At 47.3% G+C, this 22131-nt stretch overlaps 1 protein-coding gene across 2 annotated transcripts; it reads right to left on the bottom strand.

The window, feature by feature from the left end:
• Window positions 1–876: 876 nt before the first annotated feature.
• TMEM120A (transmembrane protein 120A) lies at window positions 877–19591 on the bottom strand. 2 transcript variants are annotated; one of them, XM_081843608.1, is made up of 12 exons: window positions 19427–19587; window positions 15007–15125; window positions 13216–13344; window positions 12120–12179; window positions 10758–10853; window positions 9560–9649; window positions 8518–8583; window positions 6564–6625; window positions 5645–5737; window positions 5032–5096; window positions 4042–4110; window positions 900–2890 (listed from the first exon to the last, which is right to left on the bottom strand). In XM_081843608.1, exons 1-12 carry the CDS (start codon window positions 19499–19501, stop codon window positions 2786–2788), a joined length of 1029 nt encoding a protein of 342 aa, XP_081699734.1. In that variant the 5' UTR covers window positions 19502–19587; the 3' UTR covers window positions 900–2785. The 2 variants fall into 2 exon arrangements, with proteins under 2 accessions (XP_081699735.1, XP_081699734.1); XM_081843609.1 differs by lacking the exon at window positions 12120–12179 and having other exon boundaries at window positions 877–2890; window positions 19427–19591.
• Between the last annotated feature and the right edge of the window lie 2540 nt (window positions 19592–22131).

Below are 22131 nucleotides of genomic sequence, written 5' to 3' on the forward strand. Positions count from 1 at the left end.
GGGGTTGGAGATGGGAGGCAGCACAGCCAATGCATTATTTCTTACACTGGGTTACCATTTGAATTGTGTGAAACGTAAGGAAGGAATCACAGAATTGTAGAGTTGGAAGGGACCCTGAGGACCATTCTAGTTCAACCCTCTGCAATGCAGAATTATGCAGCTGTCCCATATGGTGCTCGAACCTGCAACCTTGACAACCATGCTCTATCGTGTGCTCAGGAAGCCACAAAGCCAGATGGCATCTGGCACGGTGCATTACAACGGCTACAGCAGGCGGGGGGGGGCGGGGGAATCCTGAACAGGTCTGCAAGGATCTTCAACTTTCAAGTGGTCAGGGTGTGTTTGTGAAGTGTGGGAACCACTGTTACTGTCATGGCGAGGGGAAGAGGGGGTGGTGGTCTGCTTCTCCTTTTCAAAGCCCCCTAAGCTCATAGGGGCCAACCAAGCATCTTTGGCCATCCACATAAGAGCCTGCTGGATCAGGCCATCAGAAACCTACTTCCTCCAATAGTGGAGATGCTCCACAGCCATTGCTTGCCCTCATCCTCCATGCATTTGTCGATAACGTTTTAAAGCCATTCACATTGGTGCCCATCATTACTGCATCAAAAGGCTTACAGTTTAACAAAGCCCGTAAGTGAAGAGCTCATGGGATCAGAACTGTAGACTTGGGAGAGATTCCCCCCCCCCCGGGGGGTGAACCCCCTGCAATGAAGTAAACGCAACTCAAGAATCAATGACTGACAGCCACTCTAAGCTCTGCTGAAAAACGTGCAAGGAAGAATCTCCTTGTCATTTGAATCTATTGGCCCAGGTCCTGCCTGCGGGAGGAGCAGAAAACCAGCTTGCCCCACCTCCCATGGGACAGCCCTTTAGACAGTTGAAGAGGATTATAAGGTCACCCTCTCGGTCTTCCTTTCTCTAGGCAAAGCACGTCTAACGCCTCTCTCTGTGTGTCCTGTACAAAACACTGCATCCCATGCGAAAATCGCACAACCTGAACAACACTTGCATTTTCTCTCTTTCCTTTTACTATTTCACATATGCTGCTTTCATGGGAGGAGCAAGGATAAAGCAGAAATTCAACACAGCCACCTCGCTGGCTGCTTTAGGACTGCAGCAGATGGGCAAGACCTGCTATCCTGCGAACTGGAGGCGCTGCTTCAAAATAATGAATGAAAGCTGAACTCCACACTTCCCTCAGATGTTTGACGCTCTCCCAGAAGCTCCTGCTCAGAGGTGCCTTGGCACTTGCACAAGACTCCTCCTTAATACAGGAATCTCTTTCAGCCTGAGGACTGCATTTGCTTCGGGCAATCTTTTCAAGTGGGTACGAGCAGAACAGCCTAGTAGACTGTACTGCCCTCCCCCAAAATCAGGGTGGTTTTTTAAAAATGCTTACGCAAGCAAGAGGCATTATCACACTTCAAGGACACATTCCCATCACAGGAAGGCAGGGAGAGAGAGGAAAGAGTTCTTTCCAAATGCAAAGGCACACAAAGGAAGCTATCCTTTTCTCTTGCTGCCCAGATACCTTGCTGTAAAAAGCCACCCAATGTCCCATCTCTTGTCTCTCATCACTATGCAATGGCCCAAAATATGCCTTCCTGTTCAGCTGGACCCATTAAAAGCCAACTGTGCTGGCAATTGCAATGGAGACTGTGCAAAACCCTGACCCATTCCTCTCCCCTGCTGGTTGAAAGGCAGGAGAGGCACCAAAAGCATTTCCCTTTTTTCCTTTTATTCCAATAGGTTTTTTCCTTTTTTTAATACGACATGCGTACATTCTTTAAGACGATTGTGACACAGACCAGCTCCTCCCAGCTTCCTGAAGACATCGATATGCACACAAACACACAAAAGACACCACAAAGCTTGAACAAGACACTGTCCCCCTAAGACACCATCACGTAGCAAATTCAGACCATGCTGTTTCCTAATCCTCACTTTCCTGAAAGCCTTTGGAGGCTTCTGAACAATGGCAGCGCCGGACCCTCAGCAGCGGAGGCATGCCATCCACTTCTCACTGCCGGCCAACCGCCAAGAAACATTCCTGGGTCACAGGAGGGGGAAAGTTGCTTGCGGGCAAGGCTGGGGCAAGCCTCCCTTCTGCCACCCATGCACCCTGGCCTGAGGATGTAAGAAAGTGGGCAAGGATACAGGACGAGGGTCCCTTCTGAGAAGCAGAGCAGCACTCGGAAGCAGGAAGTGCTGCTCTGTATGGCAAAGGCAAATACTTCTTTCTCTTGCAAGGCGGTTCAAAATGGGGCAGGGGAGGCCCCGCACAACATCCTCACTACTTAATACATACTGTGGCCTCAGTTGAGCCTGCTTCCTTGTTAAAAGTCTGCTAGAAAAGAGCATGGCGGCTGTTGGCAATCCGTCGCCTGCTCTTGTAGGAGGGTTGGGCCCAAGGGTACCATAGAGAGTCCTGTCCAAGTGGGTCGCTCTAGGCCTCCAGCATGCTGCTATGGTCCTGGAGAATCTCCTCCCACCGTTGAGGACGAGGTCCTGTCCTCGGCGGAAAAGGGAGCAGGAGTTGGCCCATTCACACGCCGCTTTGTCTGAAGCACTGGTTCAAAGTCAGTGGACTCTGGGGGAGTTGCGCCCAGCGCTGAGTGGATTGTCCATTCAAGACCAGCTGGGGCAGGACCAGCGCTGCCTCCAGCCAGGCGAAAAAAACGGCAGAACACCAGGTGGCAATACAGTTTTGTTGGCGGGGATGAAGGTGGGGGGAGAGGACAAGGAGAGGGGGGTGGGACAGGCCCCGCAAGCCCCGCCCCCTTTACTCCACCTTGGCCTTGTCCTGGAATTTCTGGTGAACAACCCGCAGGGTGGTGAAGAAGTTGCCAGTGAAGAGGACGAAGAAGGGGAGGCCGCACATCAGCACCTGCAGGAGGAATTTAAGACTTGGTGAGACTTTGCCCTGCCAGGAGGGTGGGTGGGGGAGACGGCAGGGGGTCACCCCAGCAGTTCTCCCAGGTGGTAGTTCTTGGAGATGAGTGGATATCCTGTCCCCATCCAAAGAAAGAAGCCGTCACAGACCCAACACGATGAATGAATCGATTTACTGCGGTCGAGGACCAGAGTGTGGCATGATGAATCTCATTTGTTTGAACTTGTTCCAAGAGCTGTTCAAAAGAACCTCTATTTCTGCCCTCATTTTACATCCTGCTTCCAGAGCTCCAGCAAGTTGTGTATCCCCCGCCCCCCCCCCCCGTCTTACTTGCCTTTTGGCTCAAGGTCCACGCCCCCCCCCCCCCAGTGAAAGCAGGACATTTATAGAATCATAGAATTGTAGAGTTGGAAGGGACGGTAGCGGTCATCTAGTTCAACCCTCTGCAATGCAGGAATCACAGCTAAAGTTTAATTTAGCCAAATTGCATTACCATCTATCCCATCAAAAAATTAATTATATCCTGCCTTTTTCCTTGACAGGGATGTAAGGCAGCTTACAGATAAAATAAGAACAGCTAAAGATGTTTTTAAAAATAGTTAAAAAAGCCAAACACTAATAGAATTCAAAACTTTAAGATCTATTGAAAACCATACACATAAGTACAATAAAAACAGCATAGCACCAGTCCTTTCCTGAAAAGCAATCAGTTTCCAAAAGTCTGTTGGAGTAAGAAAGTTCTCACTTCCTCATTAAATAATTTGCTAGTTTTCTTTTTGAATAGGATCTATAAGTTGCACCTGGCCTGCAGAGAGGCCCATGGTTGGTTCACACAGCAGCAACCAAAATCACACACCCTGCCCCTCGTACGGAAGGGGGAAAGGAGTTATGGGAGGCTGGTGTTGGAAATGATGGCTCCACCCAGAGGTTCCCCAGCCCCCCCCCCCGAAGCAGCCTTCAAAGTGGGGACCAGGCCTTGAGATAGAAAAGAGAAGGGCTTTCTGTTCTCAGGAGGGTCAGTGTTGACAATCCTAGCCTAGCCGGGCCAATAGCCTGATGCTGCATATATGGAAGCTTCCTCTGAACGTTTCACAGGGTTAAAACAAGAGAGGGAAAAGTAGCTCTCTGCCCCAAGGAGCTCTTACCTGCCACTCTTTGCATTCTGGGTGCCTGGCCAGTTGGAAGAGGGTGAGTGCATTGTAAAGCTGCCAGAACTACAAGAGTCGGGGAAAGAGAAGGGAGCACAGACATTGATTTTATTTGCAACATGTTACACAAGCCGGTGTGGACCAGTGGTTAGAGTGCTGGACTTTAGGGATGGGGAGACCAGGGTTCAAATCCCAACTCGGCCACGAAGCTCACTGGGTGGCTTTGGGCCATTTGCTGCCTCTCTCAGCCTAACCTACCTCACAGGGTTGTTGTGAGGACGAAATGGAGAGGGAGGAGGCCCAATTGCACCACCACCTTAAGCTCATGGGGGGGGGGGAGTTGGGGTGTGAACATAGCAAATAAATAAATAATACCCCACCGTTTCCATGTCACGTGAAAGTGACAGGTGGTTGGTGGAAGGACCCCGAGTGAGAGGCAGGGGATTGAAGATCTCCCAGGGTGAGAGGCGGGGAAAGGAAAAGGGGAGATATGGGTCGCTTTCTTTCAGAGAAACTTCTGTATTTGTGTGCTGCCTTTGCAGTTGAGATACCATGTTGCTGATTTTCTCTCCTTTTAATGCTGTTAGGAGAATCTGCATCGTACTATGCACTCCTTATAATAATTTTATTTTTTTTATGTTGCATCAATATGACATTATGTTATTTGCAGCGTACCTTGTAAAAACGCCCTGTGGGCTTCTGACGAAGGGTGGCATATATATTGAATAAATAAGAACAAAGCCAATCTTTTTCACAAGCCAATCAGAAGCCACACTTTGGTTTCCGAACATTTTGGAAGTCGAAGAGACTTCCAGAACAGACTCCGTTCGACTTCCGAGGTACCACCGTACTGCCTTCCTCTCCTCTGGGAAGTTCAGGAGGGTGGGGTATCTCCACCAATCCTCCTCAGTCTCATCTCCCTCAGTCCAGTCCCTGACATCCCACCATTCCTAGATGCCCTCCCCCAAGATGCCACGGCACACTTACCTGGCCAAAGAAAAGGAATGGGAGCAGGAAGGTGAGGCCTCTCCACATCCAGGACTGGAAGCCCTCTGTGGGTGGCAGGAGAAAAAAAAAGGTATGTTGCAGAGAAGTGAAACTACCGTATTTTTTGCTCTATAAGATGCACCAGAGCATAAGATGCACCTAGTTTTTGGAGGAGGAAAACAAGAAAAAAAATATTCTGAATCCCAGAAGTCAGAACAGCAAGAGGGATTGCTGCGCAGCAAAAGCAACAATCCCTCTTGCTGTTCTGGCTTCAGCGATAGCTGCACAGCCTGCATTCGCTCCATAAGACGCACACACATTTCCCCTTACTTTTTAGGAGGGGAAAAGCGCGTCTTATAGAGGGGGAAAAAAAAAAAAAAAAGGTGGTTGCATTTCTTGCACTACACCTTGCGGCAGGAGTCTTAAGCAGTGGCGACAATCTCACAGCTGGACTGCAGCTCCCAACAGCCCCAGCCAGAAGTGGCGATGGGGAATGCAGAACAGCTTGAAGGGTGACAAGCTTGCCTCTCCTAAGCTTGGGCTTCTCCTAAGCCTGGAGAGGCTTGCCTCCTCAGCAAGAGGAGAGGAGGCCAAAGCAAGAGATGCCACTTACCCACCGTGAGGTCCATGGTGTGCCGCTCACCCAGGGCTCTGAGACGGTACAGGCAACCGCTCTGGTAGTAATACTGGAGGAACTGGACAAAGCCTGTCGGAAGGAGTTGATGAGAAAGGTCACTGTCGCGGGCGGCTTGGAAGGCCAATTCCAAAACCTGGCTTCTCAGATGTTGCAAAGATTTTCAGAGCATCAGAGGTAAAATAATAATAATAATAATTTGTTGGATCCCTTCCAACTCCCTATTTTTCAAGAGGGTCCTGGGAATTTGAGCTTTGTTCTTTTAAACAGACTTTTTTGCTTGCTAAGAAATGGGACAAAAGTTTGAATCATAAAGAGGCAGCGTGGTGTAGTGGTTAGTGTTGAACTAGGGCTTAGGAAAGACAGGGTTCAAATCCCCACTCAGCTGTGAAGCTCACTGGGTGCGACCTTGGGCTGGTCTCAGCTTCTCAGCCTAACCTATCTTACAGGTAGAGAGGTGTGTGTAGAAACCAGTCAAATGTAGGAAGGTAAAATTTACATCATCTGCTCCGCTCAGTTGCCTCTGACCCTGCCCACGGCTGTCAGGTGGCCCTCAGAAGACTATCTAGAATGGAGTTTGGCCCACCAGGGCTATAAAAGGCTTTCTCGCACCTGCCTTTCCGTTCCAACAAACCCCTTTCTTTCTCAACACAGAAATCTGAAAGTTTTGCTAGTCTCACCCAGACAATTCTGCTCGCAAGCTCATGTTGTGGAACTGGAGGCCTGTATCCTACTCAGGAATGGAACTACTGTAATTAGCACTACTGAAATTAGTTCACGTAGCCCACTTCTGAAAAGGTGCTTGGCTAATTGAGCACGCTGCCCCACCCATATGGTTCTGAGGCTCAAGGGAGCTCTTGGATAACCTTCCTGCTTCCTTGTGGGCAGCTTCACTTACTTTGATACATGGAGAAGGTGAGAAACTGATTTCTGAACTTCTGGTACATGAGACCGTCTGGCCTGCAAGGACACCGAGAAAGTGAGATCAGGTGGGGGGGGGAGAGAAAATGAGAAAAGGAAAAGTATGCTCATTTAGAAATGTATAACCCGTTCTCCTAGCGCAGGGTGGGGACCCTCCATCCCATGGGCCAAATTGGGCCCCCAAACTGTGACAACCTGCTCCCGTTGTGGAGCAGGTATTCATTTCATACAATTTCTATAACACTTTGAGGGGGTTTTTGTTCGTTTAGTTTTATACTTTTTTGAAAACCACTCTGTGGTTTTCTCTAACAATCATAGACTCATAGAACCGTGGAGTTGGAAGGAACGCTGCGAGGCCAATAGAGACCCCCAGCGCACCAAGACCAGGTCTTCTCGGAGTTGGGTTGCTTGGGAATGCAGCCCAAAGTAGGTGGAAAACTCCATCTAAGGCTTCAACTCCATTGAAGGGGGTTGGACGAGATTACCCTGTGCGTTGCTTCCAGCTCTGCCGTTCTCTGAGTCTATGATTGTTAAAGAAAACCACAGAGTGTGTTTTTTTTAAAAAAAAAGGAATAAAACCAATCAGTAAAAAAAAAAAAAAGCTATACAAAACATAAAAATAAGAATTAAAATCAGTGATAAGCTAAAAAATCACACAACAGATCAAAACATATGTAAGTTTCTACATATCTGGACAGGCTTGCCAGAACATAAATGTTTCTAGCAGGCACCGAAAAGAGCTCAGGGAAGGTGCCTGACTGGTGTCAGCAGGCAGGGAGTTCCGAAGTGTGGGAGCTGATGCACCTAGAGTTCAATCCTACCTGGTTGCTATCTCCCCACCCATCTCGCAGGCAACTTTGACAGGTGGGCAGCACCACACACCTGCCAATCATCTGATGGGCGGTCCTACCCACTTGTAAAATTGGCTGGTGTGGTGTGGTGTGATTCAGATAAAGTTCTGGCCTGCTGGGCCAAAATTGCTCCCTGACTCCATTTAATGGCAATGCTTGCAGCAAAACAAGGCAACAGGAAAATGAAGAACGGGCACAACAGATGAAAGCTTCAAAGAAGGTTCAAGAGAGTTTCCTCCAACAATGCTGGGCTAGGTAAGCTTCCTACGTACATATGTTTAACCGAGGGAACTCACTGAAGCAGGATATGATCTTTTCCACCACCAGTGATGGCTTTAACTAGGGGAGCGCACTGAGCAGTACTGTGTAACCATACATCCACAGCCTTGAAATATACAGCACAAACCTACATTTTCTCAGCACAAGGGAACATTTGTAGCTGAGCCATAGATCTTGTGCTTTGCATACAAAAAGGTCCCAGGTTCAATCACTGAAATCTCCAAGGGTCCGACTCTGCAAAAGTCGTCTTCCTATGCTATTACTTATTTATTGGGACAATTTATACGCTACTTAATGCCATGGTTTCTAAGCAGCATCCCACAAGGTTACAAGAAACCTTGCTGAAGATGAAATCAGTTAACTACAAAAATCAGAAAATGTTTATTTAAAATGACTACTGGAAAAAAACAAAACCTTGAGAACCTGTGTGATGTGGTGGTTAGAGTGTTGGACCAGGGTTCAAATCCCTGCTTAGCCGCAAAGCTCACTAGTTGTGACCTTGGGCCAGTCACCACCTCTCAGCCCAGCCCACCTCACAGGGCTATTGTGAGGATTAACTGAGTAGGGGCGAAAGATGCACGCCAACCTGAGCTCTTTGAAGGAACAGGTGGGATATTAGCGCAACAAATAAAATGAAGGGGGCCAGCCAGCTTGGTCTCACCCAAGAGGGAGTTAGGCCCCCAATACTGAATTCAGAAATCCAGGTGAATGTGAGCTGGGCCTCTGAGCCACAGGGGACCACTGATGGCCACCAGGACATCATATAATGACAACAGAGAGGATGCTTAGCTGAGGACTCACCAAGTCAGCATGACGCCGGAGAGGAAGGTAGAGATGTAGTGATGGAAAACCCACCAGCCTTTAATTCTGGGGAAACACAAGGGATGGGGGAGGGGACTTTTGTTAGAGAGTGTTAACTTTAAGCCCTGCAGCTCAGCATACTTGCTTGGGAGTTCCTCCTCAAGATGACGAGGGAACATCAACAGGCAGCTGCAATGTGGCTCCAAGGAGGGCTATCAAGCCGCTAGATGCAACAGCCAGTGGCAACCTGCAACACCTTGGCTCAGAGGTGACCAAGCAGGTGCCCGTGCCCCAGACTCTCAGCTTTCATTTTCTTTCTTTCTTTTTTTTAAAAAAGGAAGTCTCCAGGCCTTGTAGGAAAAGTTAAGGGGCAAAACGTGCAGGTGCTGTCTTTGAAATGTCAGCCTGCCCAAACATGCCTATCAGTGTGAGTCACAAAGGGTCCTAGAGGAGATAGGCAAACAACCAGGCTGTTAACATTTATATTAATGCTAACAGCCTGGCATTGTTTGTGCATGCTAAGTGACAAAAATAAATAAAAAATCAGTACCGTTTTGAAACAAGTGGTGCAGTTTTGAAAGCTTCAGTCTGCTATCTTGATTCAAAATGGCAACCAATCATGGAAGGATATCTTCTCCTTGATCTCAGGAAGTATCATGATGAATGAGCTTAAGATCTCTTAAGAGGTGCCCAAATGCATAGCAAAGAAGCAACTATCCAAAATATACAGCTGTACGAGGAGAGGCCATGGAAAAGATCCCAGGCTCCATCTTGCAGCCCTTCTAGTTAGGGGTCAGACAGAAGGTCTAGGAATGGCTTCTGCTGCCAATCACTGCAGGCACAGCTGTACCAGGTGGACCACTGGCAGCTTCTTATCCTACCACCGCCTCTGTAAGCACAAGAATCCCTAGGTTCTGTTCCTGGCACTGCCGGTTAAGGTTGATCTCAAGAAGCAAGACTTGGAGAAAGCCTTGGAAAGGTCAGAGGACACTGCCCTGGCTCATCATCTTACCAGAGCTTTCAGTGGGTCTGGACAACTTACTTGGACCCGTTGTTGATCAGGATGCTTTCGCGGATGGTGAGGGTGCAGTAGTACCAGACCAGGAGGAAATTGAAGACTGCATCCGTCACCCTGCGGCAAACAGTAGAGAGGGAAAGGGTTACTGTGCATGGTGGAAGAGAAGGGGTTCGTACTGGTCTTCCTTCTCTTGCCTGCAAGGCACCCTGCAACCTTTAACAACCTCGGGTTGTTACAGCCAGTCCATCAGACAGTCCTCAGTGGAGAGATGGGCAACTCCCTCCGTCGGCTCTGCTGTGACAGGCTGGCTCTATCAGGCCTCTTCACCCTCAACTGGTGCCTGGGGGCGGCCAGCCCATCAGGCTGCATCAGTGGGAGAGATGGGCAGTAGCATGATTCGCTCCATCAGCTTTGCCGAAAGACCAGCTCCATCAGGCACTTCCCAATCCTGAATGGCGCTGGCTGGCCTTTATGAGAACAACTCTCTAAGAACGGGTTCCGCAGCTTGGTTTCTGTCCCCCCCCCCTCTCTCCCTCCCTGTTTTTCCTTGTGTGGTGGTGGTGTTTCTAGACTGTGAGCCTGCAAGAAGGGACTTTCCTGTTTATAACTGATTGCACATCAGGCTCTCCGGAAGCCTTTGGGGCCAAGGAGCAAGGTGCAAATGCTCTAAGGAAGAAAGAAAAACCACTGCTTCAGAGGGATGTCATTCAGGCGAGCAGGGATAGGAAGGATGGCTCACTTTTAGAAGATTGGAGGAAATTTAAAGACTATTTGAATAAATATTGTAATATAAAAAATTAGAAACTACTTGAAAGTAGCAAATAGGCCTAGGATTAAATTAGGATACAATTGAATAAATGGGACTTAAATACTAAGAAAAGTGAGTAAGTTGGATTATAATTGGAGATATTTTAGTTTAATAATGATATTGGAAATGATATTGTTACATTCATTTACAAGGAAACTCAGAAGGGAGGGACTGGATGAAGTCAATTAAGATGTTTATAAGGTTGGATTTTTAAAGAATTAAGTTTGTTTTTATTGTTTATTTGTTTATTGTTTTGTCTTTGATGTATTTTTTTGTTTTTGTTTTCGTGTGTCATTTTGTTATGTGAAATTTGTTATAATTATGGAAAATCTAATAATTTTTTTGGGGGGGGGGAAAGGAATGATGGCTCACTTTTAGCAGTGCGGTCCCAATCCAAGGCTGCCGCAGACTCACCTGGAGTTAAGCAGGAACCGGCAGGTGAAGGAGATTATGAGCAGGATGATGGTGAGGTACAGCTTGAACTTCTCATACTCATCCTTGTACCTGAACCTAGAACAGGGAGGCAGAGCAGTGAATGGACTTTGCCTAGCACCCAGCTTCCTAGGCTCAGCCTAAGCTTTTCTTTGTGGCTTGCGACACAGGCTTGGCCAACCCCCAAACGAACCTGCCTAGGCATTAAGATCATGGAAGATGCCTTTCTCCAGGTACGCTGAGGAATGCAGCTACTGGGTTAATTCTACATGAGTCAGTAGAGATGCTTCAGTCCCCACAATGCACCTGCAGGCATCCTGTGACTTATCTGTGTTACTGGGCAGATCTGGCAAACAACTTTGTGTATAAAAGGGCTCAGGTTACAGCAAACTGTCTGGGTTGTGGTAGGAGATTTCAGGAACTGCAAGAATTGTTGAAGGCTATCTGTTGCCACTGCGGATTCAAGCGAAAGAGATCATCTGAAGAAGAAGCTGGAAAATTGCCCGGCTTCAGAACTCAGTGAACTCTATCAGTTGCAAGAGTTTGCAAGCAACTGAATTCAGGATTTGGCTGTGGACAAATAATGAGATTCATCTACGTTCATGAAGCCTGAAAAAATTATGCATACAATACACAATAGTTCTGAAAACATGTGCTTTTTCAAAAGGACATTTCTCCATGTGTCTCATCAATCACCATCTCACTTTCCCTTCTCTAACTCTGTGGAAAGGTGCTCTTGATTTGATCACCCAGTTATGCTGATTGATTAATCAGCTAAGCATTGTAGCTATTATATTAATGAAGCTTTTAGTCCTCACGGTGGCAAAACACACTGGAACGCAGGTGAGCAAGGCCTGTTGAAATCTTAAATCTTGAATAATGGATGGCTAAGATTTTCAGTGATGGTGGGTTTCAACATGTGTGCCCCTCTTATAAGTAGCAAAACCAGAAGTTATGCAAAATAGTAGCATATGACAGAAGCATGCAAAATGAGAAATCATGCAAGCATTTGCTTATTTGCATAATTAATGCAAACCACAGAATTCAGCTTCTGCTGGTGCAGAATTCTAGCTGACCGTCCCATCTCTCTGCCCCTGCCCACTCCAGTCTCCAAATTCTCCTTCAGCTACAAACATTTCCTGTAGCCCCGATTGCAAGCATTCTGCAATTCCATCCAACTGTCAGGTGGAAGAAAGGCAGCAGCACTGGGTAAGGAGCATGGCACCAGGCATTCCAAGAACCTCAGCCTTCAAACAAACCCGCCCAAAAAACAAGTTCAAAGTCTATATGAGTGCAAACCACAAGGCAAGCAATGAAGCAGAGCGTTAGGAGATCAGCATTTACTTTGCCTGCTTGCTGAGCAGAGTGACGTTCACGTTCCCCAGCACGAGACTCAGGTACAACCTGGATCACAACAGAAAGAGGAGATAATTAAATACACCTCTGCAACACACACACCCAAGTCAAACTGCTCCCACACGCCAAGTGCACTCAACATCTCAGACTGCAGGGCAGTCTGCTGTGTTGCACAAGAGACATGAAAAATGCAAGTCCTAAGAGCTTAAGAAGAGCAACGCTGGATCAGGCCAGTGGTCCATCTAGCCCAGCATTTTGTTCTCACAGTGGCCAACCAAATGCCTGTGGGAAACCCGCAAGCAGGATACAAGCACAAGAGAACTCTCCTCTCTCCTGTGGTTTCCAGCAGCTGGTCTTCAGAAGCATTACTGCCTCTGACTGTGAAGGCAGAGCAGAGCCATTGACAGCCTTCTCCTGCATGAAGTCTCAGGTCTGCTTGCGTTTAGGGTATGAAATGTTAAGCTATGAAAACAGTCAAAAGCAGAATTGTAAAGAGGTGTATGCACTCATTACAAACACTGGGTAATTAGGACAGGACTGAGGGATTTGGGGGCTCTCCAGATTTGGGACCCCCGATGTCCCCAACCACTCACCAAGGCTGATGGGAACTGTAGTCCAAAAGCACCTGGAGGGTTCCCCACCCCCCGATGTAGGACCACAGTAGGAGGAACATATTCCTGTTCTCTTGACAGCAGTCAGCTGCAAATGGCTACAATGGAGCCTCTCTTTCTAAAGGAAGTCTCCCTTAGAATATAAAAAACTCAGAACCAGCCAACCAACCAGGTTGAAAGGCTACTTTCAAGTGAGTTCCCTCAGAGACATCTGGTGGGCCACTTTTGAGAAAAAGTGAGCCATCAGTCCCATTAACCTCCCAGCTGCTGGACTTCCAGAGCTAACCTCCATTCATTATAAGTACTATTTAACTTGGAAAGAACTGGCAGCTGAGTTTTGCTTCCCCCTCTCCCCTCTCTGTGCCTTTTCCCTTGTGTGCTACAGCTTGATTGTATGCAACCGCTCTGGAAGCGTTCATTGGTCGAACAGCAGAGTTCTGATGCTCTTATAATTAGAGGGCATGGGCCCTTACCCATTCTTCTTGGGCAAGTAGGCCTCCATTTCAAAGAAGACATCCTGCCGCTCTTTGATCATGCTCTGGAGCTCCTGGAAGGACTCCTTCGGTTCCTCCTCATTGTTGTCGGCAAGAGAGCATTTGCACCTGGGCAAAACAGCACAAGAGAAGTCATGCAACCATCCAAAGCCCAATGAAACAGCAGCAGAAACACACCTCAAACAAACAGCCAAATAATGATCCATCAAACGCCTTGTGCCAAAGACCTCACTGGGGAGAGCGGACAGCCACATCTTGAAGGCTCTTGCAGTGTAACTGGAAGCCAAGCGGAGCTGCTATCCTATTATTTAAAGAGGGTCAGGCAGAACAGGAGACGAAACACCCCATCTACCAGTCCCTCTAATGTCAGAATATACAATAGTTTATTGTAATAGTTAATTTAGGATTTGGCTGTGGACCAAGAAAGAGATCCATCTATGTCAGGCATGTCTGAAGTCCATTTCAGGGGCCTAATCTGGCTGACTGGTCACTTTAATGCAGCCCCCACTTTAATGCATGTGGTAAAATCCCCCCCAAAAAGCTCAGCAACTTTTGGGAAATATCCTAAAAAAGCTCAACAACTTTGGTTGGCCCTCACGCATGGTCACTTCATCAAATCGGGCCCCCTCTTTGAAAAAGAAAAACAGGGCACCCCTGATCTATGTTCATGAAGTCTGGAAAATGTTTGCATACAAAAATTCACAATATGAAAACATGTGCTTTTTCAAAGGGATATTTTTCCATGTGTCTCATCAATCACCATCGTATAAAAAGCATTTTCCCTTCTCTCACACATGGGATGAAGGCCTCTCCTAAGATCTCCAGATCTTTGTACTTGCATTAAAACTGTATGTGTTGTAAATGACACATAGCCTAATTGATTGGAAAGGTGCTCATGATTTAATCACCCAGTTAACCTAGTTGATTAATTCGCTCTTCTGTTAATGAAAGCTTCCAGACCTCGTGGTGTTGAAATCTTAAATACTGGATAATAGATGGATAATATTTTCAGTGATGGTGGTGGATTTAAGTCCCCGTGTCCGTCTCATGATGAGCTAGAAGGGCAGTTAACTACAATTTCAGTAGCCCAGAAAGGGGGAACCTTGAAAAATCTGCATTTTTCTTTGCAGTGTAAGAACTTATGGACTTTGGCTGTTGTGGAAGAAATAACACATAGATCGCATGCCACTAGAGGGACGGAGGATTCAGAATGTGAGAATTTATTCTTTACGCTTCAGGCTTAGATGCCCAACATTCACCCTCCATGCCAGTTCAGGGAAAATGGATACCTTGATTCTTGCTGGTATGTTACCACTTCTTCCTCTTATTATTATTTGCTTGCTTTCTAATGTTGTGACAGAATACTGTACCCTGCTTTTTGCACTGTGGGGTTGTTAGCAATGGTCATTTATAAAAAGAATATAATTGTTGCTTGCAATCCTTAACTGGTATGATGAATACCTCCTCCTACACCTTTTGGTTTCCTTGGCCTATAATCTTGCTTTGTTGACACTCGTGGCAATAAACAACTGGCGGGTCACCATACCAAATAAATTTGGACTTGTGAGTCGACATACCCAAAAGCTTGCGAGCTGCAGGACTAGATGACAGTCCCTGCCCACCTGGTTGCTAAACCCACATTGCTCAAGCGATGCTTGACTCAGCAACGCTCAGGCCGTCCTGATGGCTCCAGTAGCCAAGCCACAAATTGACCCACGGCAACCTCCCCCAGGGAAGCAGGCGCTGCTGCCGCAGTTGCCCTCAACATACTTTTTGAGGGCCAGAGAGAGCTCCTTCAGCTGCTTCTTCTGCCGGCTGATGGAGCTGGAAATCCCATCTTGGAGTTTGGTCAGCTCCTCCAGCTTCTGCTTGTACAGCCTGTGAGTCTCCTGGCCGGGAAGGAGAGAAAGGGGGGGGGAAGGGTGTCAACTGAGGCTGCAGCCTAAAACCTCTTTAAGGGGAAGGGAGGTAAGAACATGTTTCATTATTACATCGCCCTCATTCCAATGTATTTTATCATATATTGCATTTACATCCCACCTTTTCATCCAAGGCACTCAAGGTAATGTTCATGGTTCTCTGCTCCTCACTTAATCCCCACAACAACCCTGTGAGGTCGGTTAGGGCTGAGTGGCAGAGACTGACCCTCCCAAGGTCACCCATTGAGCTTCGTGGCTGAGTGGGGACTTGAACCCTGGTGCCGAAACTCTAACCGCTACACCACACAGGCTCTCTCTCTTCCCTTGAATGAGTCAGGACTTAGGAGACAACCCTGTTTAGGGAAGTTTTTAATGTTTGATGTTTTATCATGTTTTTTTCTGTTCTGCTGGGAGCCACCCAGATGGGCAGGGTATTTATTATTATTACTATTATTATTATTATTATTATTATTATTATTACCACCAGTTAACCACTCAGGCCAACACATGCGCACACACTTTGACATTGGAGCACCAAACCAAGACTCTCTCAGCCCAATGGTGGGATTCAGCACAGCGAGGGGTCATGTGAGGGTCTCGGACACAGCAGGGGAGCAGGGGCTGCACAGTGTTGGCCCCTGTGATCAGGAAGCAGTGCAAAGCTTCTGGGTCGCCCTGGTATAAATACCGGAGATCAGCCACCTGTCCTAACAGCACCTCCAGCTGAAGCTCTTGTCCCAGTTCCAGCCTCCCCCAAAGGGCATCCCCAAGCCCGGCTTTGAAAGCTGCCATCCTAGGTCAGGATTTGGGCACCGCTGCTCCCAGCCCCAAGATCATGATAACAAGAGGAGGGGGGGTGGAGACGTAACATTTTAAACCATTCTTCGACAGCCTGGTGCCCTTCAGATTATTTTTTTGCTGCCGTGACCAACGGCACAGTTGGAATACAAAAGGGTGGGGGGAGGGGCACCTGGTTGGCAAAGGCTGCCTTAAACAGACAAAAAGAAGATGGGGGGCTCATTTGCAATGGGTTTACTCCCAGCAAATTTTTGGCAGTGTTTGCAAAGGTGTTTGCTTGCGCTACCCACTTAAAATCTATATACGCAGGCTTGGTTGTACGTAACACATTTCTTTCTATCTACCCTTTCTGTCTGAAAGTCCCCAAAGGCAACAAAGCCTCTACTTGAGAGTGGAACAAAATGGAAGTTTCTAATCGCCTCCTCCTGCACGCATAGAAAGGGGGAAAGCGAGTTGTCGCAACTGAGCCTCTTGGTTCAAGGAAAAGGGGAGGCATTGCTTAATTCGTTGCATTTTGCAAGAGAGAAGAATAAACTTTCATCTGAGGCAAATGTACATCAGAGAGACAGAGCAATGAACTCTGCCATTATTTAAGTTTCAGTGTGGTCATTAAAAAGGTGTGTCCTAATTATTCCAGATTCCAGGGTGATCCAGAGATCACTTGCATCTCTGTGGTGAGCACGTAAAATGACTTTAATGCCACACTCCTCAGTCATTAACTCACAGGGCACACAAAGATGGCCACTAGCCAGATGTCCACAGAGTATAAATAACCTGACAGTGCTGCCATGAGATAACATGTGCAAACAAAACAACATCAATTATGGCTGTGAAGTTTAGCCGATCAACCAGTTAGCAATCTGGAAATATTTTGATCCGTGAAAGCAGCCTCCCCTGACCTAGTATTACCCAGACTACAACTCCCATCAGCCCCAGCTGGATGAACTAAAATGTTTTGTTTTTTTTAAGTTGAAGGGTTTTTAAATGAGGGTTTTTTAAAACACTACATGAAGTTTATATGATTATGCATTACATGGAGCAAGTGGACAGAGGAAAGTTGTTCTCCCTGTCATAACACTAGAACTCGTGGACATCCTATGAAGCTGAATGTTGGAAGATTCAGGACAGGTAAAAAAAAGTCCTCCTTCACTCAGCACATGGTTCAACTATGGAACTCAATCCCACAGGAGGCAGGGATGGCCACCAACTTAGATGGCTCTAAAAAAGGATAGGACAAATTATTGGAGAAGGCTATCAATGGCTATGCTCTGTCTCCATGGCTGGGGGCAGTAATGTATCTGAATGGCAGTTGTGCTCACATCCTTCTTGCTGGCTTTCTAGAGAAGGAATCTAGAAGATCCATTATGCCCTTATATTCTGAATTGCTGGTGGATAGCCCTATCTTAGAAATGGCATGATCCACTCTTTCGCAAACTTATGTACATCTCCAAAAAAAAACACAGAAGATGCTATCATGTTGCAATACAGTACAGCATCGTTTACAAATTCTGTCCCAGTTCTTGCTGCAGGACGTTTTTGTGGGTTTTTTTGGCTGTATAAAACATTTGAGCAGACACTGTAAGGCAGGATTGTGTGCACGGATTATAAACAACCGAGCTACAAGAGGGGATGGCTACTTCAAGGGTCCCAAGAGGGATGAAACTAAATAATTAGGATACAGTGGTGCCTCGCAAGACGAAAAGAATCCGTTCCGCGAGTCTCTTCGTCTAGCGGTTTTTTCGTCTTGCGAAGCAAGCCCATTGACGGCTTAGCGGATTAGTGCTATTAGCGGCTTAGCAGCTTTTAGCGGCTTATCGGTTTATCGGATCAGCTGATAAGCGGCTTAGCGGCTTAGAAAAAGGGGGGGAGGGGAAAAAGTCGGAAAAACTCGCAAGACATTTTCGTCTTGCGAAGCAAGCCCATAGGGAAATTCGTTTTGCGAAGCGCCTCCAAACCGGAAAACCCTTTCGTCTAGCGGGTTTTCCGTCTTGCGAGGCGTTCGTCTTGCGGGGCACCACTGTAATATGTCTAGCACAGTCTACCTATTAAGACCATCATCTTGTTTTTGACAGTGGCTCTATATTTTCATGAAGGAAAAGGCTATCTGAGGCTTCTAGCCACAACAACAACAACCATGGTTTACCTCCACCATCTGAGGCAGCCTGCCTCTAAATGCTGGTTGCTGGCAATCACAAGTGAGAAGAGGGCTGTTGTGCTCAGCTCCTGCTTGCAGGCTTCTCAATGGGAAAACTGCTTGGCCAGGATGCTGGATTAGGTGGGCCACTGGCCTGATCCAGCCGCCAGGCTCTTCTTAGGTTCTTAGGCCTCTGAAAAGCTTACAAGAACCCCCCCCCCAGCAATTTTGTGTTCAGAGTCATGTTGCTTCTGATACTAGAAATGAGGTTTAAACATCAGGACTAGTAGCCACTGATTAAAAACCCTATTGTTCCAACTGTTTTTATTTAATACTGGGGAAGGATACTCTGTATGTGCTCCTTGGTAGCTTCAACCGTGTTGCCAGGGAATGCACTGTGCACACGCTCAGAAGCACTCCATCTCACAGAGGGAGCAGAATTAGAAAGCACTCTGCACATGCCCAAGAATGTGTTCCTCTTCAAAGTTATGGATGGGATAGGAAAGCGCTCCACACATGCTCATAAAATGCTGCTTACTTTTCACACACAGCAGAAGGAGGAAAGAAAGAAGGAAGGGCACTTTCTTCACATTCACGTGCACACGGACGTAGTAGTTAAGAAGGTTCAGACAAGGACTCAGGAGACCTGCTTGGCCATGAAGCTGACTTGGTTTTCCTGGACCAATCAAACACATTTCTTCTGCACACTCTACCTCAGGGTAGATGTGAAGATAAAACTGGGGTGGGCAAAAGACATTGGAGGAAAAGCAGGATGCAAACCTCTGCTTATTTCTAAAGTCCCAAGTGAGACAAAGGAGTCCAGATACGCTCAAAGCTGCTTTCCTCTTCACACAAGCCGGACAGGCACTCTGTACATGCCCAGAAGCACTCATCACACACGGTCACTCAGCACCCCTCATAGACATTTTGCTATAAACACACATGGGGAGGCATTCTGGACATGCCCAGAGGCACTCTCTGTCAACTCAGTGACTATGCATACGCCCCAAAAGCTCTCGCCCCACAGATATACATAAAACACGGGAGGCATTCTGCACATGCCCAGAGGCACTCAACACACAAAGTCACTCCGCACATCCCCAGAGGCACTCTTGCTGCACAGAGAGAAAGGGGGAAGGCACTCTGCACATGCCCAGAATACCTCTATCTTTTTATACCGAGCTAGAACCCCCACCCCCACCCCCACCCCGGGGGTCAAGTCCCGCCACCTCACCCGCAGCACGAGTAACGCCACTCCCCTCCCCATTATGTCACTTCCCGCCACCTCCCCACCCCTATCCTGCCCTCCCCTCCCCCTGGAGGGTGGGGGGGGCGGCACCTGCACGCGCTGGAAGCCGTCCTGCAGCTCCTCCCAGTCCCGCAGGCAGTCGCTGACCGAGGCCCGCCGGCTCATGGCGGCGGCGAGCACAGCGGCGAATGAAGCCCCTCAGCGGCGCTGGGGGGCCGAGGAAGAAGAAGGGGAGGAAGAGAGAGTGGCATTTCCGGAAAACAGCTCCAGCCAATCCGCGGCGGAGCCCCACATCTCGCCCTGCGTAGGCGCAGCCAATGGACATCGCCTCTAGGCAGTAGGGGGCGGGACGTATCGAGGGGCAACCGTCGTCGCGAGGGCACGGAGAGGTGAGGGGCTGTGGGCGGGGCGAGGGAGTGGGCGGGGCTTGTGGGATTCTGGCGCTTCCTTTTGTCCTAGAAGCATGATCAAGGAGACTTTGCCATGCATCATATTGTATTAATTCAGGCATACATGATGCAGATGTATGCATATTTATAGGAAAATAAAATGGTTGTACAGCCTTCCCCTGGGAAGCGTATGCAAGCATGAATAGCCATTTCAGGGCTTCTGTTGGAAGATTCGGGAGAGATGAAAGAAAGCCCTTCTTAACACAGTTGCATTGTTAAATTGCGGAACTCCTTCCCGCAGGAGACAGTGAACGCCATCAACTTGGATCTTGGGGAAGGATGATGGGAGTCTCAGCTCAAAACATCTGAAAGTTGCTAGGTTGGAAAAGGTTTGTTACATAGAAAAACCTGTCTCCCGGGACTTCCGGGTTGACGCGATCGGATTAATGGCGGATTCCCTCCGAGATCCGGAGGGAACCGGCTCCGCTGAGAACGGGTCTTGCCGCGCCGGCAACACGGGGACCCTTAGAAACCACAGGTGCGGATACCTGTGGACTTGGTGACTCGGTGGGCACCTTAAGCGCCCTCCTCGACAGTCAAAGAGCCTTTTTAAAGGCTGCGGAGAAGGTACGAGGAGTGGCGTGGTGCTGAGAGTAGACCGCTACCTCAGTGGAGTGAAGCCGCAAGCCATTGCCGGAGAGCGTCAACTTTCTTCCCGACATTTGGACCGAAAGTAAACACCCCGTGAGTAAAGGAAATTCGATCTTTAAAAGAAATTTTATCCCTAATCTGGCGACCGGGGGGGACGCGCTAAAGGGAAGTCCGCACCCCCCCTCATACAGACAATTTAAAGCAAGGAGCGAAAGCCTAAGATCAGAGAGAAATAATCTCGTGCTTTTCGGAGATTGACAGAGATTTTATCAATTTACGTGAACAAGTCGTGTTTTTTTCTAAGCTGAGCTGGAGGAAAGAGGAGAGTTTCAGAAAATTTCTGTGTACCCCCCCCCCCTGAACCCGGGAGTACCCTGTAACAGCCTAGCGCGAAAGAACAGAGTTTTGACAGCTGTCAAGTGAGCTGTCAAACGGCAGGACTAAGAGAACTGTATTACTTTATATCTTTTGGATTTACAAAGTGTTATATTCAACTAGAAGTGGTTGGAAACAAAGTAAATAACGAGCTAAAAAGACTGTTGGTACAGAACTTTAACAATGGCAATCCCTCTAGAGGGGACTGGAGACATTACAATGGCTGCAGAAGGAAAACTACTAGCAGAAATAGAAAGAGCCTTCTTTCTCGTGGGAACTTTACAAGAGCAAGCTATGATTATGGATAAACAGTTGATGACCTTGATCTCTAAGACAAGTAATCCTGCTGATGGAAGGAAGGAATTGACTCTGGAAGATTCTGCAGCTGAACCAGAAAAGATATCTTTGGAGTTGGAGGAAAAACAGGTCGAAGGGGAGAAAGTACAGTTGTTAAACTTCTTACAGGACTCTTTGCAGCCAAGGAACAGAGAAGCCCTTTGGACTACAAGTCATGGAGAGAGAGAAGTAAGGGAGGAAGCCGCTGGACACAATAAAAGATGGGAAATTAAAAAAATAAAGAAATATAACTGGGGCTTCCTCCTCTTTTCTGGAATTGATGACTTGGGACTTTGGGGACCTTCGGCAGAACCTTGGCACCAAGTCCTTCTAACTAGGATTGATCTGAGAAAGGATGAAGAGACCTCCCGAGACTTGAAGACCAATAAAATGGATTACCAACAGAACAGGCAGGGAGAGACTGAAATAGACTTAAAAGCCTCTGACGTGAGAAATCCGGGCTAGGGATCTTAGAAGAGGACAGTTATTTTGGAAGGGACAGATACCTGGGCAGGGAGGGAAGGGGAAAAGTAGAATTTAAAATTTTAGGATTTTGGGGGGGTTTTTTTTATAATGTTGATTCATATTTTAATAAAAAAGGGGTAATTTTTGGTATAAGAATTTTGATTGATCTTAGAATAAGGATCTAATGTATATAAGCAAAAGATTATTGAATTGGGCCTAACAAAAAGAATCAAATTTAAACATAATAAGAATAGGATTGGGGAAGGAAATAAGAACTTGCTGAATTTAATATGGAAATTGGGATGTATGGGGGGGGTGGGGGGAAGTCAGGGAAAGAGGGTTATGAAAGCAAAGATATGAAACCATTTATATGTTTGTGTGTGTGTTGTTATAAAATGTGAAAATCCAATTAAAATTTTTTTTTTTTTAAAAAAAGAAAAACCTGTCTCCCATTTCTCCACCCACCCACAAAATGAGTTGCCCGATAGTTGTAGCTCAGCAATATCTGGAGGGCCAAAGGCTCTCCATTCCTGCTCTAGGATGAGTATACAGTGGTACCTTGGTTCCCAAACAGAATGT

Source organism: Podarcis erhardii, assembly GCF_964252035.2.
Source record: "Podarcis erhardii genome assembly, chromosome: 16".
NCBI lineage: Eukaryota > Metazoa > Chordata > Lepidosauria > Squamata > Lacertidae > Podarcis > Podarcis erhardii.